General features: G+C 38.3%; 1 protein-coding gene across 12 annotated transcripts in view; it reads left to right on the top strand.

The window, feature by feature from the left end:
* LOC126106316 (YLP motif-containing protein 1-like) overlaps positions 1-17,062 on the top strand; it is a 432,507-nt gene that overhangs the window by 219,234 nt on the left and 196,211 nt on the right. For 11 of the 12 annotated variants that reach the window (XR_007523332.1, XR_007523330.1, XR_007523331.1 and 8 more), the window contains one exon: positions 11,875-11,976. The exons of the other annotated variant lie outside the window; for it this stretch is intronic. Coding sequence is in view for 8 of the 11 variants with exons in the window: in XM_049912551.1 (XP_049768508.1) it covers positions 11,875-11,976 (102 nt within the window). In the remaining 3 variants the exon portion in view is untranslated. The remainder of the gene's footprint in view (positions 1-11,874; positions 11,977-17,062) is intronic. 12 annotated transcript variants of the gene reach the window in all.

Below are 17,062 nucleotides of genomic sequence, written 5' to 3'. Positions count from 1 at the left end.
TATTTGAAATTGTTGCTTCTTTACACTTCAGCATCATGGCTTCTGAAAGGAAATGCATTACACTAGACCTCAAGCAGAACTCGGAGTTTTAGGTAAATTTAACTGAGGTTCTTTGCAGAAAACCACTGCTACTGAATTCTATGTTGGACAAGCAACTATGTATGATATCAAAAGAAAGATGATGTTATTTGACACCCAAATGGAGAGAGTGCTGGGAAACAGAAAATTATGCAGAAGAGTGAGAATGAAAAACTGGATGCAGCTGTTAATAGATGGTTCATACGATAACACAGTAATGCAATTACAATCAGTGTCCAGATAATAAAAGAAAAAGCAGTTGCATGTAACAAACAGCTTGGAGGTGGTTATGTGTGTGCAGCAATCAGTGATTGGGTATAAAACTAGAAAAAAAACTGACATGGTGTGTGGCAGCTGACAGTCATTTAGGAAAATCATTCAACTAACAAAAAAAGATGCTGAAGAATTTGTCAAGATGATACTGAAGATAATAGTGGAAGAATATTTAACTGCTGTTACCTTGTACAGTGCTGATGAAACTAGCTTCTTTTGTAGGATGATTCCTTTAAAAACATTAGCTGCCAAGTACAAGAAGGAAGGTCAATGGGTACAAACAATAGAAACTGTATAACATTAATGGCATGTTGTTATGCAAATGGGAGGCATAAATTACCACTCTTGTTGATTGGGATATCTCAACATACAATTTGTTTTCGACACAGTAACAGAAATACATTACTAGCGCAATTTTTACTCAGAAGGAGGTATGGATGTACAGAGAAATATTCTCTCGGTGGTTCCAAAAAAAAAAAAAAGGCTTCCACTGAAGCCTATCCTTATATGGTATACAATTATCATTCTTCCACGCAATGTGACAGTCTTCATTCTCACCATGGACCAGGGAATTTTGGGCTCAGTTAAATACCATTATCAACATGCAGTTCTTGCCTGCTTGTTGAATGAACAAGAAAATTACTCAGCTGAGGCTATTTTGAAGGTGTTGAAAGCAATCAACTTAAATGATGATGTTTTCCAAACAGCAGAAGCTTGAGATAAAGTGAAGAAGGCTGTTATAATGAAGAGCAGGAAAAAATTGTGGTCATCCATTCATGCAGAGTTTGAACCAGTATTTAACAACAGCTGTGAGCCACTCAGTTCAGGATCATCAGATGCCGATACTTTTTACATTGAGTGCAGGATGACACGAACATAGTGCAACCAGAACTCGAGGGAGCACTGAGTGTATAAATGCAGTATAGAGGGCACCACATCCGTCACATGACATTGGCTGTGACATTGTCTCTGGTAATGCCAATATTCTTGATTGAAAGTAATCAATCGTTATTTTTACATTGTAATGTCGACATTCAAATTTTATCTAATTGAACATCTTCCTCTTTTTATGTATGTTGTATTTTGAAATCCCTGTAGTCTCTCTATACATGCATATGCATGCATGCATGATAATGCAACGATTTCGATATGATGGTCACCTCATTGAATTTTATTTCATGATCACTTTCTTGGTAAACATGTTCCACTACAGTTGACTTATCCATGTATCCCAGGCATAATTCCTCTTTTGTTCAACGAGGCAGTTGTTAACACTTCTTTTTGTGGTGCAGCTACAAGGAATTTGATGTACACCCTATGTAGGCAAAGGATGCTGTGTATCTTTTGCCAATCATAAACATTCTTTCATCTTCTGAGTCAGTGTGGAGATAGTTTCCACACCATACTGACTCAACACTTTCCCAGTGCCTTCTGTAATCTTACTAGTGAACAAAATGAAAAAACTTACCCTTGGGCACCCAATTTTCCTCAGTGATCCTGATTCCCTCTTTATGGCAAAGTGATCAGTCCATCTCTTTGTTAGAATAACCATTCTTCTTGAATGTCGACTGTAGATGTTCATCCTCATTGTTTAAATAGGTTGGTTCCCAAATTTTACATGCCTTGTTTACCATGGTTTTAATCACACCTCTGTTTTGCCTGGGGTGGTGGTTAGAATCCCAATGAAGGTAACAGTCAGTATTTGTCCCTGTCTCCTCGTGCCTCCCTTCTCACAGTCCATCACTTCCTCCCCCTTTCTCTGTCCATCTCCTCCTTCCCATTTTATATGTCCATTTCCTCTCACCCATCTGTCCCATCTTGCGCCCCCCCCCCCCCCCCCCCCCCCCCCGACCTAGAGCCTTGTTTATTGTTATTGCAAATTCAGATTCTGTACCCGTAGTTTAATCTAAAACCAACAAGACATAAATACAACTTTCTTGTTTGCCAACCATTTCTTGTAACATGTAAAAATTTGAAGTAAATCAGAAAGGTACATTTCAGATTTTTTGTAATAATGTTTTCCCATTGTATATTATATCTATATTTCTATATTATGTATATTAATAATATACACATGTTAAAGAATTAGGCACCTAGAAATACACCTTTAGTAGAATTCAATGGTATGTCAAAAATTAAAAGCAATCCTTCAAGAACTTTTGGAGATTAATGATTTTGAACAAACCAACATTGACATTTTATAATATTTCCCCTTTTATTACATAAATATTACATATATGCCAGATGGTGTTCCAGCAGGTATATAAAAACATAAATAATTAAATGCAAACATCAAAGGAACCTGTGGTTTGTGCACCATAGGTAATCCATAGAGCCTAGGCGGGTATGCTTCTGTTTTGCAGAGTAGCTTCTTATTGTCAGAGGAGAATGAAGACATATTCACCAACTGATTGGTGATTTTTAAAATCTTTTTAGTTGGATCCTTCCGGAGGTTTTTGTAATTGGTGGGATCCAAAATATTATTGACCTTTTTATGATAGTCTTCCATCCTCGTCGGGACCGTGGCATTATCCTTGTCTGCAGTAAGAACAATAATGTTTTTAACTGCACCAATATTATTTTAGCCTTCCTTAGTGCTTGCGGCAATTTACTATTAGGTGGTTTACATATGTGTAAAATTCTAGCTGTTTCCATCCTAATTACATCAGCACACTGCTGTGAAAGCTGACAGAACCCTGCCTCAATATTTGCTACAGCATCCTCCGTGGATACTTTTAGAGGCAATTATTTTCTCGGATACTTTTAGAGGCAATTATTTTCTCATTGAATGGATCCTCAACCTCCATAATTTTTTAAGCAAGGTACAATTCTTTAAAAAACTTACACGAGGCATAACAGCAAAATTTCTACTTAGCCAAAGGAAAAAAATTTTTGCTGTGACACTTCTAAAAGTACTATAGCAAATAGTGAGGCATGGATCTGTCAAGTTCCACAGCAGTCTGTTGATGTAATTACGATGGAAACAGAATATTTAAACCGATAACAAGCTGTTCTACAAAATGGAAGCATACCGGTCTAGGCTCTATGGATTACCCAAGATGCACAAACCACAGATTTCTTTGAGGCCTACTACAAGTGCTGTAGCATTTGCCATCCACAACTACAACTGACAGTCATATTAAAAATTCATATTATTTCATTGACAAATTAAAAGAAATGCATGTGGGGCCAGGTGATATCTGCGTTAGTTTTGATGTTGTATCGTTATATGCCACAATTCTTGTGAATGAAGCTATCTTACCCATACTGGAAATTTTTCCGGTGGAGTTATTCACACACTGCCTCATCACAATCTGTTTTCAATACAAAAATGATTTTTGTGAACAGATTGGTGGGGAGGCTTTGGGCAGTCCTCCTATTCTAGCTATGGCTGATCTGTTTATGGAGACCTTTAAGCAACGGGCATTCCAGACTGCCAATAAAAGAACAGACAGGTGTTATCACTATGTTGATGGTATTTTCATATCATGGACACGTTGTGCAGAGGAACTGGATGCCTTCCTCATACATCTCAACAGTACCAGTCTGAAAATATAATTTACTATAAGATGGAGAGTAACAGCCAACTGAATTTTTTGAATGTGACTTATCAAATGAGAGGAACAAGACATTGGGTCAGGGGGTATATAAAAAGCCATGTATACTGACCGTTACCTTCATTGTGATCCCAACCAGCACCCCAGACATAAAAGAGATGTGATTAAAACTGTGATAGACAGGGTATAAAAAATTTGTGAACTGACTTATTTTTTTAAAAAAAAATGAGGTTGAACATCTACAGCTGACATTCAAGAAGAATGGTTATTCTAACAATGAGATAGATCAATCACATTGCCATAGCGAGGGAGTCAGGATCACTGAGGAACAATGGCCACCCAAGGGGAAAGTGTTCCTTCCGTTCATTACTTAGGCTATAGATTGCATTGGGAAAGTGTTGAGTAAGTATGGTATGGAAACTATCTTCAGACCCATTGGGAAGATGAAAGAATGTTTAAGATTGGCAAAAGATACACAACATCCTTTGGCTACATAGGGTATATATCAGATTCCTTGTACCTGTGGGCTGGTACCACAAAAGAGGTGTTAACACCCGTCTGGTTGAACATCATCTGGGGCATAAAGATTAATCAGCTGTAGCAGAACTTGTTTACCAAGAGGGTGGTTATGAAATAAAGTACAATGAGACAACTGTCATACTGAAATCATCACATTATTATATGTGCATGTATAAAGAGACTATTGAGATTTATAAACAATGTAATAAGATTAACAGAAAAGAGGAAGGTGTTCAGTTAGATAAAATGTGGATGTCAATATTGCACTGTAAGAACTACGATCAATTATTTTCAATCGAGAATGTTGGCATTACCAGGGATAATCTTGTAGCTGATGTTGTGATGGGCTGTGGTGTCCTCTACACCGCTCCCTCGAGTTCTGGTTGCAGTTTGGTGCTTTACCTCTGAAGATGTCTGCTACAGTCAAAGGTGAAACATTAGGAGAAAGTTTTATACATTGGCCACACCTGTCAGCCCGTAAGTTTCAAATGAAGTCAGTATTGCCTGTGAAATGTACATTGTATAATTGAACTACACTAATGCACTCTGAGGGCTGTTCTACCTTCTACAGAGAAATGAAACTCTAATTATTTACATACCCACTGATGGTCTGTATGTGTATAAAGTTCAGTTAACATCCGACTGTGTAGTGCTCCACATTTCTTGTCAGGCATTGTATTTTTTATCACACAGTCAGTGAGTATCGAATGGTAATGTAGTGGTTGAAATGTGTGTATGGCGAAAAGTTCATAGTTTGAACGGTTAGGAAGTAGGAAGCTGAATTTAGGCATCTTGTACTTTTCTTGTTGCTCCATTTGTGAGATGTTCCAAAACTGCAACTGCTACAGAAAATACTGAGAAAGTTCATAATATGTGGGTATTAAACATGTTTTAACTAACTAACATGATAGTTAGAGTAGAAGAAAAACATTAATAACATTTTTCAAAAAGAATTAACTATTGGCAAGTTTTTTGCAAGACAGTTGCCACATTTGTCGATTTCTGTCCGTAAGCAAATGCATAAACAAAATTTTTCAGTAGAGTCTGGAGCATTTTCAAGAGAAATGAACCAATTTTCAGGATCATTTTGGTACTGTCAGTAAATCTTGAGACCACTATTTCACATAATAAACAAACAAATCAAATGTTTTGACATGTAGCTTTTGGGATTTACCATATTAATTACCTTGCCGTAGGTTAAACAGTATTTGGTGAACAATGTCTCAAGTTTTGTGGACCGACTGGATGGGAAATTAACTCATAAGAGTGTTTATTTTGAAAAAGAAAAATAGGTAGGGCATCTTTCTGAATGGGTTCAAAGGGAAAACTGGGGGATTTAATGCACAAACTGTTGGAACATCAACTTTTCACTGCCTTCGTTCCACTCTTGACTTCCATGTGTACCAATATCTGCCAGTACCCTGCTGAGCAAGAAATCTGTTCTCAAGTTTTTCTGCCTCATTATGTTCAAGGGTAAATCTCTGACTTAGCATACAAGGAACTCATCAAGAGCACAGTTAATAAAATTGTATGCTGAATTTTTGTGCAGTGTTTAGTAAGATATGAGTAAATACAATGAAAAAGGGAAGTTACTTGTTTTTAAAGATGTAAATGACTGTAATTTATGACTGCAGTGGAAACTTGGCAGAATGCAACACTAGAATAATGATTTCATTGGCTAAAATTGGTGCAGAATGATAACAGTTCAATAAAAGGAACTTCTTTAATTGACAGGAATCCATAAACAGTGACAAGTTCCTTGGTAGATTGTTAACACTGTTTTGAGAACACACTTGCATTTTTTCCATCCCTCTCCATGTACAAAAATTGACAAATTGATTTCTTTAAAGAAATCCACGATTTACTGCAGACTTGTTGTGGATTTGGCAGACTTTTTTCTGTCCATACTCATTACACAGATGAACTGCATCCTTAAGAATGGCAACTCGTTTATCCCTTTGAGTCCTGAGCAGCTACACGAAAAACTGTGCTGAAACACCTGCTTGGTTTTACCACATTTTCAGCCATGTTTAGAAATTCTATAGTATAGTGAAAATAAAGAACTGCATTATGCAGTACACACTGTAATGGTATATTTTATTATAGACAATTGAGTTCAGTGTAGAGTTAAGACCATCATCAGATCTAAAAACCATTTCAGCTATGCATTTGCGTCGTTGGAATAATAGTCATTAGATGTGGAACAACAGTTATCAGATGGCCTCAGCTGCCGGAGTTAGTGGTCACGTATGTGTGAGGTGTGTGGTTGTGTGTATGAATGGAGTGTGTTTCTCTGTTTCTATTGTGCTTATGAACGCTGTGGCCAAAAGCTTTGTGTAAGTGTCTTTTAGCTGTGTCTGTCTTCAACTTAACATGTCCTCTTTGTAGTAAGTAGCATCTATCTTTCTCTCCATTGTTGTCATTATCAGATGTACATTGTTCCACCATTGATATTAGGTGTAAATATGTAACATTATGCCTAATTTAACTTCATAGACATATTTCATAGACGTATTTTTGTGGCAGCACGTAATGTGGTATTGCATAATGCAGTTCTTAACATTCATTAAAGCTGTACAAACCACCTCTATAAAATAATTATAGTGAAAATGTTTCAGTTACTGAAAAAAATTTCATTTATGTACTCCAGCTATTCAAGCATGATTACAAAATGATCCCCTAGAAGATGTACGTGTCACAAAATTTTTGGGTCCGTGAGTTCAGCAAGATTTAGATTGGACTACACATATAAATAAATTATGTAGGAAAGGCTCATTCGCATGCTGTGGTATACAATACGCAGTTCCAATCACTGCTTTGCTATGAGATCAGTTTCTTGAGACGCTCAATTCAGAATCTAAAAGTTTTTAGAATGCAAAAAAGAGCTCTAAGAATAATTTGTAGCCTTAAAAAGATGGAGTCCTGTAAACCTTATTTTACTGAACTTTGTTTTCTGAATGTTCCAAGTTTGTTCATCTACAAAGATATCTCGTTCACTAGAGACTCCCTCGTGAAAACAGGCAAACTACTACAGAACAACAAGTTACAGAACTATTGTACCAGACGGAAGTCAGATATACATCAAAAATATCACAGGACAACAGCCTCTCAGAGGATCATATTTGACATTGGTGTAATACTACACTTACTACATATCCAATATTTAAGATTAAACTAAAGGCATTTCTAATGAAGCACTGTGTGTTGTTGTTGTTGTTGTTGTTGTTGTTGTTGTGGTCTTCAATTAAGAGAGTGGTGTGATGCATCTCTCCATGCTAGTCTATCCTGTGCAAGCCTCTTCATCTTTAAATAATTACTGCAACCTATATCCTGAATCTGATTACTGTAGGCATCTCTTGGTCTCCCTCTACAGTTTTTACCCCTCACACTTCCCTCAAATACTAAAATGGTAGCCCCTTGATGTCTCAGAATGTGTCCTATCAACCAATCCCTTCTTTTGGTCAAGTTGTGCCCAAAATATCCTGTCTCCCCAAATTCTATTCAGTACTTCCTTGTTAGTTACATGATCGACCTATCTAACCTTCAGTATTCTTCTGAAGCACTACATTTCAAAGCTATTTTCTTTTTTTTTTAAACTGTATATCATCTGTGTTTCACTTCCATACATGGCTACACTCCAGACAGATACCTTCAGAAAAGACTTCCTGATTCCTAAATCTGTATTCTGTGTTAGCAAATTTCTTTTTATCGGAAGTGCTTTTTGTGTCATTGCCAGTCGAAATTTTGTATCCTCTACTTCGGGCATCATCAGTTATTTTGCTGCCCAAATAGCAAAACTCATCTTCTCCTGCAGATGTCTTGTTTAGAAATCTGATTCCCTTAGCATCACATGATTTAATTTGTCTATGTTCCATTGTTCTTATTTTGCTTTCTTATATCCTCTTTTCAAAACACTGTCCATTCTCTTCAGCTGCTCTTCCAAGTCCTTTTCTGCCTCTGACAGAATTAAAATCTCATCAGCAAACCTCAAAATTTTTATTTCTTCTACCTCAATTTTAATTCCTACTAAAATTTTTCTTTGGTTTCCTTTACTGCTTGTTCAGTGGATGGTTTCAATAATGTTAGGGGTAGGCTACAATCCTGTCTCATTCCATTCTCAACCACTACTTCCCTTTCATGCCCCTCAACTCGTTAATTACTGCTGTCTGGTTTCTGTACAAGTCATTTCGCTCACTGTATTTGACACCTGCTAACTTCAGAATTTAAAATAGGCTATTCTGGCCAACATTGTTAAAAGCTTTCTCTAAGTCTATAAATGCTAAAAATGTAGGTTTGCCTTTCCTTAAACTATCTTCTAAGATGAGTCATAGGGTCAGCATTGCCTCGCGTGTTTCTACAGTTTTCAGAAATCCAAACTGTTCTTCCCCTAAGGTTGGTTTCTACCAGTTTTTCCATTCTTCTGTAAGTAATTCATGTTAGTATCTTGCAACCATGACTTATTAAACTGATAGTTCAGTCATTTTCACATCTATCAGCTACTGCTTTCTTTGGAGTTGGAATTACCACATTCTTCTTTAAGCCTGAGGGTATTTCGCCTGTCTTGTACATCTGGCATGCCAGATAGAAGAGTTTTCTCATGGCTGTCTCTCCCAAGGCTATCAGTAGTTCTGATGGAAAGTTATATACTCCTGGGGCATTGTTTCAACTTAGATCTTTCAGAGCTTTGTCAGATTCTTCTCATAGTATCGTACCTCTCCATCTTCATCTATGTCTGCATCCCTTTCTATAATATTACGTTGAAGTTCATCTCCCTTGTAAAGACCCTTTATATACTCTTTCAGCTTTCTCTTCTTTGCTTAGGACTGGTTTTCCATCTGCGCTCTTGATATTCATACAGCTGCTTCTGTAGGCAGTATCCATCTTTTGCCTAGTGAAATATGCTTGTAAAGCCTTAAATTTGCCATCTAGCCGTTCCTGTGTAGCCATTTTGCACTTCCTGTCAATCTAATTGTTTAGACATTTGAATTTTCTCCTTACATCAGTTAAATTCAGTATCTCTTGTGTTATGTATGGATTCCTACTAGGCCTTGTCCTTTTACCTATTTGATCCTCTGCTGCCTCCACTATTTCATCTGTCAAAGTTACCGATTTGTCTTCTGCTATATTCCTTTCCCTTGTTCTAGTCAGTCGTTACCTAATGCTTCCTGTGAAACTCTCAACACCTCCAGTTGTTTCAACTTATCCATGTCCCACCTCCTTAAGTTCTTACCTTTTTCCAATTTCTTCAGTTTTAATCTACAGTTCATAACCATGGAATTGTGGTCAGAGTCACCATCTGCCCCCAGAAATGCGTTACAAATTAATATATGGTTCCTAAATCTCTGTACAACCATCACAGATTCAATCTGAAACTTTCTGGCATCTCCAGGTCTCTTCCATGTGTACGACTTGCTTTTATGATTCTTGAACCATGTGTTAGGGATGATTAAATTATGCTCTGTGCAAAACTCTACCAGGTTGCTTCCTCTTTCTTTTCTTTCCCCCTGTCCATATTCACCTACTATTTTTCTTTCTCTGCCTTTTCCTACTATAAATTCCAGTCCTCCATCACAAGCACTCTTAACATTCTGTAAAAGAATTTCTGAATATATAACAAAAAAGTTACCTAAAAATTGAATTTTAAGATTGATAGTATTATGATAAGGATAGATTGCTACTCACTATATAGTGGATATGTTGAGTCACAGAGAAGCACAACAAAAAGACTACTAAATACGTAAGCTTTCAGCCAGAACGCCTTCTTCTGAAATAGACACACACATTCACACAAACATAGCTCACACATGCATGACCACTGTCTGGCTGCCGGAGCCAGACCAGACATGCGTTTGCATGAATGTGTGTGTGTGTGTGTGTGTGTGTGTGTGTGTGTGTGTGTGTGTTTCTATTTCGGAAGAAGGCCTTCAGACCAGAAGCTTATGTGTTTAGTAGTCGTTTTGTTGTGCATGCGTGTGACTAAATGCCTTCGCTATATGCTGAGTAGCAGTCTGTTATTTTTTATAATATTGTCATTGTTCCATCCTGCATACCTGTCCAATAGGAGTTGCACAATTTGTGCCGTATGATAAAAGCTGGACCAGTCCAGTCAATCAACCAACTCTCATTTCAGTGATTGATCTGTAGGACCCTTATGGTCTGTGGGGCATACAGATCAATTATTTCCTAAGTTTTTCATCACAGAATTTGTTAGGATGTTTAGTCAAAAATATGGAAGCACACTATTTTTATTTCAATTTAGACTGCACCATCTGTATTGTTACGAAAGCACATCAGGATGTGTCACTTGATCAGTGGTTGTCCAGCTTTCCTCACAGCTTGTCCTCACCCTCGGTATTCTGCACTCTTCCATTGTTCATCTCCAGGGGAATAATGACTTGCCTGTGAAGCAAGTCCTCTTCTGATTCTACCATAAAAAGTCATATTCGAAAATAAAATTGCCTTGGAATTACAAACTAAAGTGCTTTCAACTGAAATAGGGATTAAAACTACTACTATTCATTTTCCAACATTATTTAGCTAAAATCTTGGAAATTCTTCTTGAAAATACTCTGTCATCTTGAGGGTCATTTGCAACATCATCTTCCAAGTAATAAGTATCATTGAAGTTAAAATCTTGAGATAACTCGAAGTAATTTTGTCATTGCTCAAAATGTGTCCTGCTACTTTGATACAACTGCGAGCGTGCATGGTAGAAACCCATTAAAAACAAACACACACACACACACACACACACACACTGTTCAGCATGTCTGTACAATCTTGGGCACAGAGGAACAATAGGGAACATTGAGAAAGTATGCCCATCAAATTACAGACGTTGAACTTCCAGGCAGGCTAATTGCATCTGTATTTTTACAGGCATCGCCCCAAAATATTAATTTTTTTGCCTTTTGTGTTATGAAGATTGCAATAAACTTTTTTTTGTATATATCTCAAGCTGCTTTTATGAATAATTTGAATAACATTCAATTTAAATTGAACTCTGTATCTGGCCCATTTTATTTTAAAACTCTTATATTGAGCCTAATGTCTTAAGTTCTCAACACTGGTAGAGACACTTAGGGGAATTAGCTCTGTTTCATTTTCAGTGAGCAAAGGGGTCCTCTTCACATGAGACAGTGGTAACTCTGTATCACAATTGCCATTTGTTTTCTGTTGTTTCACATGCTTCTTGTAGTTTAGTTTTGCACTTTTATTTTTTGTCTAACTTTAATATCTAGCACTTAAGACACACTTAGCTTTCTCTGCTTCACATTTGGCTTATGACTACTTTTTCCTAATTTATTATTTAGTTTTTCTGTAGTGTCATAATTTTACATTTATTATTTTGAAGTTTCTAGTTGATCGTGGGCCCCATTGTGATAAGATGAGGCCCAATATGTGTTGCACATTCATGTGTAAATTAGCAAATACAATGTCTCCACAGAAACAGATTCAGTAATAGCAGTGATCGTTGGGGACCAAAGGGAGGCAGTCGTGGATATGACAGTCGAGACAGAATGCCACTGAACTCTTTCGACAATGACAGGTTAGTGAAAGGTATTTCTTTATAAGTGAGCTGATGGGTAGTATGGACTAGATGCTGTGGATCCATACTTGGATAAGTGCTGTATCTGTTGTGATAAATTAAAAGATTGTAAAATAGGTGTTACTCCTAGTTAGTCTGTGAAAGACTAAAATATTGAGGGTAGACCTTGTGTGTGAACCAAAATAATGGACATTTAAGACATTTACCATCCACTGAGGTACCTGTAATGTTTGCAGTGATCATAAAATTGAGTAAAGTTGTCAGTAGCAGTGACATTAGCGTGGGTATTATGAAGTTCCGTGTAATTGATGAGTTCTTAGAGGACTGGGTGGCAGGAGATGTGTTTCCACATATGCCTGGCTCAGAATGGCAAAGTAATCGACACTGGTGTTTGGTTGAACATGAAGGCAGCCACATCGTTGGTGCACCATTATTTTATGTGCAGTACTACTGCAGCAGCAGTTGGAGAGCTTGCGCAAGGTAACTTGGCTCTTGTACAGAAATGCATTCTCGTTCTAAGTGCTGGATGAGTCTATCCCTGTGTTCCGAATGGTTGACCTTCACAGAGTGCTATCCTCCACTGAGCTGCATGCTTGGTCTGTCAAAATATCCTTCATGTGCTTCGGCATGGCCGTGGCAGACTCGGCACAGTGCAAGAATGGTAGTGTGCGCACGCTGGCTGCTCCCCAAGCTTTCTCACGTGTTGTTATAGAAAAAAGGGTTGATTTTTGCATGTCTCATAGCCTCATTTGTCAGCCTTGTGATGAACTGCCTATCGTTTTGGAATTGTCAGAGTTACTGTGATGTCTTGAAATTAAGCAACCCATTACGTGAAATTGGAACAGGTTACAATAAAAAATTAGATTCGAGCTCAGAATTCGTTCTAAGATGCTACAACAAATGCACATCAAGTTTGTGAATTACTTGTGCTACCTTTCTTGTATATAGGTGTGACCTGTGCTTTCTTCTAACTGCTGGGCACAATTTTTTTGTTCAAGAGCTTACAGTAACAGAGGAGATATCTCAGATGTGAATTGTGTATAGAATCTGATAGTGATTCCATCAGGCTATGGGGCTTTCTTTAATTTTAATGATTTGATCTGTTTCTCATTGCCACTTTCACTGATGTCTATTTCAGTCATCTTTTCAGTGGTAAGAGAATTAAATTGGGGGCAATGTTCCTGTGTTTTCCTGTGTAAAAGCACATTTGAAAACAGAATTAAGCATTTCAACTTTTGCTTTGCTACCCCTCAGTTTCAGTTCTTGTCTCATTCACTAGGGACTGGACACTAACTTTGGTGCCACTAACAGCTTTTACATATGATCAGGATTTCTTTGGTTCCTGTGAAAGATCAAGTGACAATGTTCTGCTACAGTGCATTAAAGGCATCACACATTGCTCTCTTGACAGCCAAATGCATTTCATTCAGCATCACTCTATCTACAGTCCTACGCTTTGTTTTACATCTGTTATGCAGTAATCTCTTTTCTTTAGAAGCTTATTTACAGTGAATGTATACCATGGAGGTTCCCTTCCATTATGAACTGTGCTACATGGTGTATATCTGTCCAGTGCATTATCAATATTCTTTTAAATGTGAGCCATTTTCCTCTACATGCTCCTGTTCTAAGCTGAAAGTTTTAAGTTCCTCATTGAGGTAGACATTATTGTTTTTCTTTCTAGTTTGATGAATATATAAATGTTTTTTTCTGAACTATACATTCTAGGGGTAGTTTTCAGGGATGGCATTTAGTAATGTTTCACAGAATGTCTTGTCACACTCACCACTAACAAAACTATAAATATCCCAGTGTATTGTTGACAATGTAGGAAAAGGTAGATTGCTGCTTACCATAAAGAAGAGAGACTAAGTTGCAGAGAGACACAGTTAAAAAACACGTACACAAAGCACTTGGCCACAGCCTTCCTCAGCAAAAGAAAATCAGAGAGACACATGCCTTTCATGCACACAAGCTAGCACACCTCATGCAGACTTGACTGCCAACACTGGCAGCTGGGGCCAGAAAGAAATTATCATGTGAGATGGCAGCAGTAGTCTGGAAGGAGTGGGGAAGGGATAGTACTTTATGGGGGGGGGGGGGGGGTCAGAGGAACACTGTCTAGCGGAATGTGCAGAGACTAGAAGGCCAACAGGTGCAGTGTCAGTAGGTAGTGAGGCAGGGAGATAGGTAAAATGGGAGTGAAAAGGATAGGAGTGGAGAAAATTGGGGGCAGGGGCAGGAGCAGAGGGCAGCAAACAAAGAGGCTGGGAAACAAGAATTGGGAGGAGTTGAGAGCACAGATGAGGTAGAAACTGTTAGGTTGAGGGTGTGGGGACACAATGTTACTGCAGGTTGAGGACAGTATAATTATAGGAGCAGATAATGTGTTGTAAGGATAACTCCCATCTGCATGTTTCGGAAAAGCTGGTGATGGAGGGGAGGGATCCAAATGGTTTGAGTAGTGAAGCAGCCATTGAAATCAAGCAGCTTGTTATGTTCAGCTGTATGTTATGCCACAGGTTGGTCTACTTTGCTCTTGTTCATGATTTGACAGTGACCAATCCTGGTGGACAACTAGTTTGTAGTCATACTGACATAAAAAGCTGTGCTGTGGTTGCAGCAGAGCTGGTAAATGGCATGGCTGCTTTGACAGGTGGCCTGGGCCCTTGTGAAATAGGATAAACCTGTGACAGGAGTGGAGTAGGAAGTGCTGAGTGGGTGGATTGGGCACGTCTATCACTTGGGGTCTCCCACAGGGATACTGTTCTTGTGGCAACGGGTTGGGATTGAGAGTGGCGTAGGGATGTTGTGGAGGTTCGAACATACTTGGGTGGAGGGGACTGTTCCTTCATCGGGTAGGATGTCCCTCCTTTTCTCACGGACCCTCTCCACTATGATGCAAAGTTATTTCCATAAAGACACTGTTACAGTGTGGCTGATTGATGTAAACTAATTTTTAGAGGTGATCATGATGTCACTTATCTTGATGCTGCTGAATATCCATTGTACGTGTGGTTTCATTGTCTTGGCAATGACTGATTCCTTTGCTGCTCTGGATGAAAAAGGCACGGCTTTTGACTACTACCAGACTAACGAAATCATGAAGCAGGGTCCCACGATTTTTTGTTTAGAAAAAAACACATACTTATTGTCAGAACTTTCAACTCAAAAGTAATTTAGTGAATTTCACAATCTCGAATCACAAAAATAAAGTAGCACATGCATTATGGACACCTCACATTTATCAAGAAACACACATAAAAACAACACCTCTCGACTGCAGCTAAAACACAAGTGACCAAAATCACGTTACTGACCAAAGATCACAGTCATATCGACAAAGAACTTAATGATTTCTGTACTGATCATTCATACTGTATTTTTAGGATACATAAAATATCAAATAGCATAAAGAATAATTCACTGACAATAATAATAATAATAATAATAATAATAATAATAATAATAATAATAATAATAATAATAATATGAGTGTCAAAATTGTGCTTATAAATAATGCAAGTAAAACTTTTAGAAATTATAAAAGTTGTAATTTAAATATACACACTTTCAAATTTGCGTTTATCGCATTTCCTACCCTAACATCATACTAAGCGAATGCTATTCGAAAACAACTTTAATTAGTGTATAATTTCTCATTAAAAATGGGCTTAATTGGTCAGTTGCATTACAATTTTGGGGCATGATGATAGATAATAATCAAAGCACTGCGCTGAAGTGTGTGGTTCAGTTGTTCCAGCCTGACAAAGGAGACACTCCTTTGTGGCCAGTTCTTGGGGGTGTTGGGAGGATTGGGGTTGTCAAGGAAAATGGCATAGGAAACCTGCTTGCTGACTCGACTCGTTTCAGGGGATAGTGCTGGTCTGTGAAGGCCTTGGTGATACCTCAGCATACTGAGCAAGGGAGTTTTCATCACTGTAGATGCTTTCCGTTAGTGGCCAGACTGTATGGGAGGGATTTTTTGGTGTGAAAGGAATGAGAGTTGTCAAAATACAGATGCTGTTGCTGGTTGGTTGGTTGGTCGGTGGGTTTAATGTGGACAGAGGTGCAGGTGGAGCCATCAGAGAGGAGAAGGTAAGTGCCTAGGAAGGTGGCACACTGGGTTGAGGAGAACCGGGTGAAGCAGATGGGAGACAAGTTTTTGAGGTTGTGAAGGAATGAAGATACGGAGTTTTGGACCTGAGTCCAGATCATGAAGATATCATCAATGAACCTGAACCAGACAAGGGGTTTGGCATTCTGAGAGGCTAGGAAGGCCCCCTCTAGATGGCCCGTAGGGTACTTATAAACAACAACAAGTAGAAGTTTAGTTTCACTAAATTCAACTGCCTCTGTACAACATTCAAATACCTGTTCAGTTCAGTGTCGTGACACATCTACGGACTCAAATGGAATACTGATTTTTTACGTACATGGCCACTCCCCCACTCCGCAAAGAAGTCTGTGAGAAACAGCCAGCTAATCTGTATCCCGGTAAAGGAAGCCTCTGAATTGTCAAATTATTTAAGTGGTGCTCTGATATACCAATAATGTCAGAGTCAACATCTATAAGCAGTTCACTAACTTTATCTCTAATACCTCTTATGTATTTTGATGAAATGTGCTAATTCCTTCTCTATTTGGATATACCTGACCTCCTCTGAAGATGATTCCTTTGTTAGAGGGACTTCCTTTAAGCAGGTATACTTATCAGCTGACTTCAGTCTACTAAAGGTGCAGCTCTAACACCAATTATTACAGAAATTTTTCCATGAGTGATCCCCCACCATCCACTACACTGTCATCTATATGCTTTTCCATCCTCCCCTTCTTATACCTATTGAGGTGCAGCCCATACCTAGTGAAATCTGATCTAGTGATACTCATCTGGCACCACTGCAATGTGAGCCATGCCCTCTGCCATCAGTGCCTTCTCCAGTCCTACATTAACACGCCTAACAACATCAGCATTAAGATGAGGCCGATCATCATACTGAAACAGTTGCATGAGGTGCACAATAGTGCCACCAGTTTGAGTAGCTATCCTTACCATGCCACCTACATAACATTACCTCTACCTATC

Source organism: Schistocerca cancellata, chromosome 10 (assembly GCF_023864275.1).
Source record: "Schistocerca cancellata isolate TAMUIC-IGC-003103 chromosome 10, iqSchCanc2.1, whole genome shotgun sequence".
NCBI classification, from domain to species: Eukaryota; Metazoa; Arthropoda; class Insecta; order Orthoptera; family Acrididae; genus Schistocerca; species Schistocerca cancellata.
This window is presented reverse-complemented; position numbering and strand designations above follow the sequence as displayed.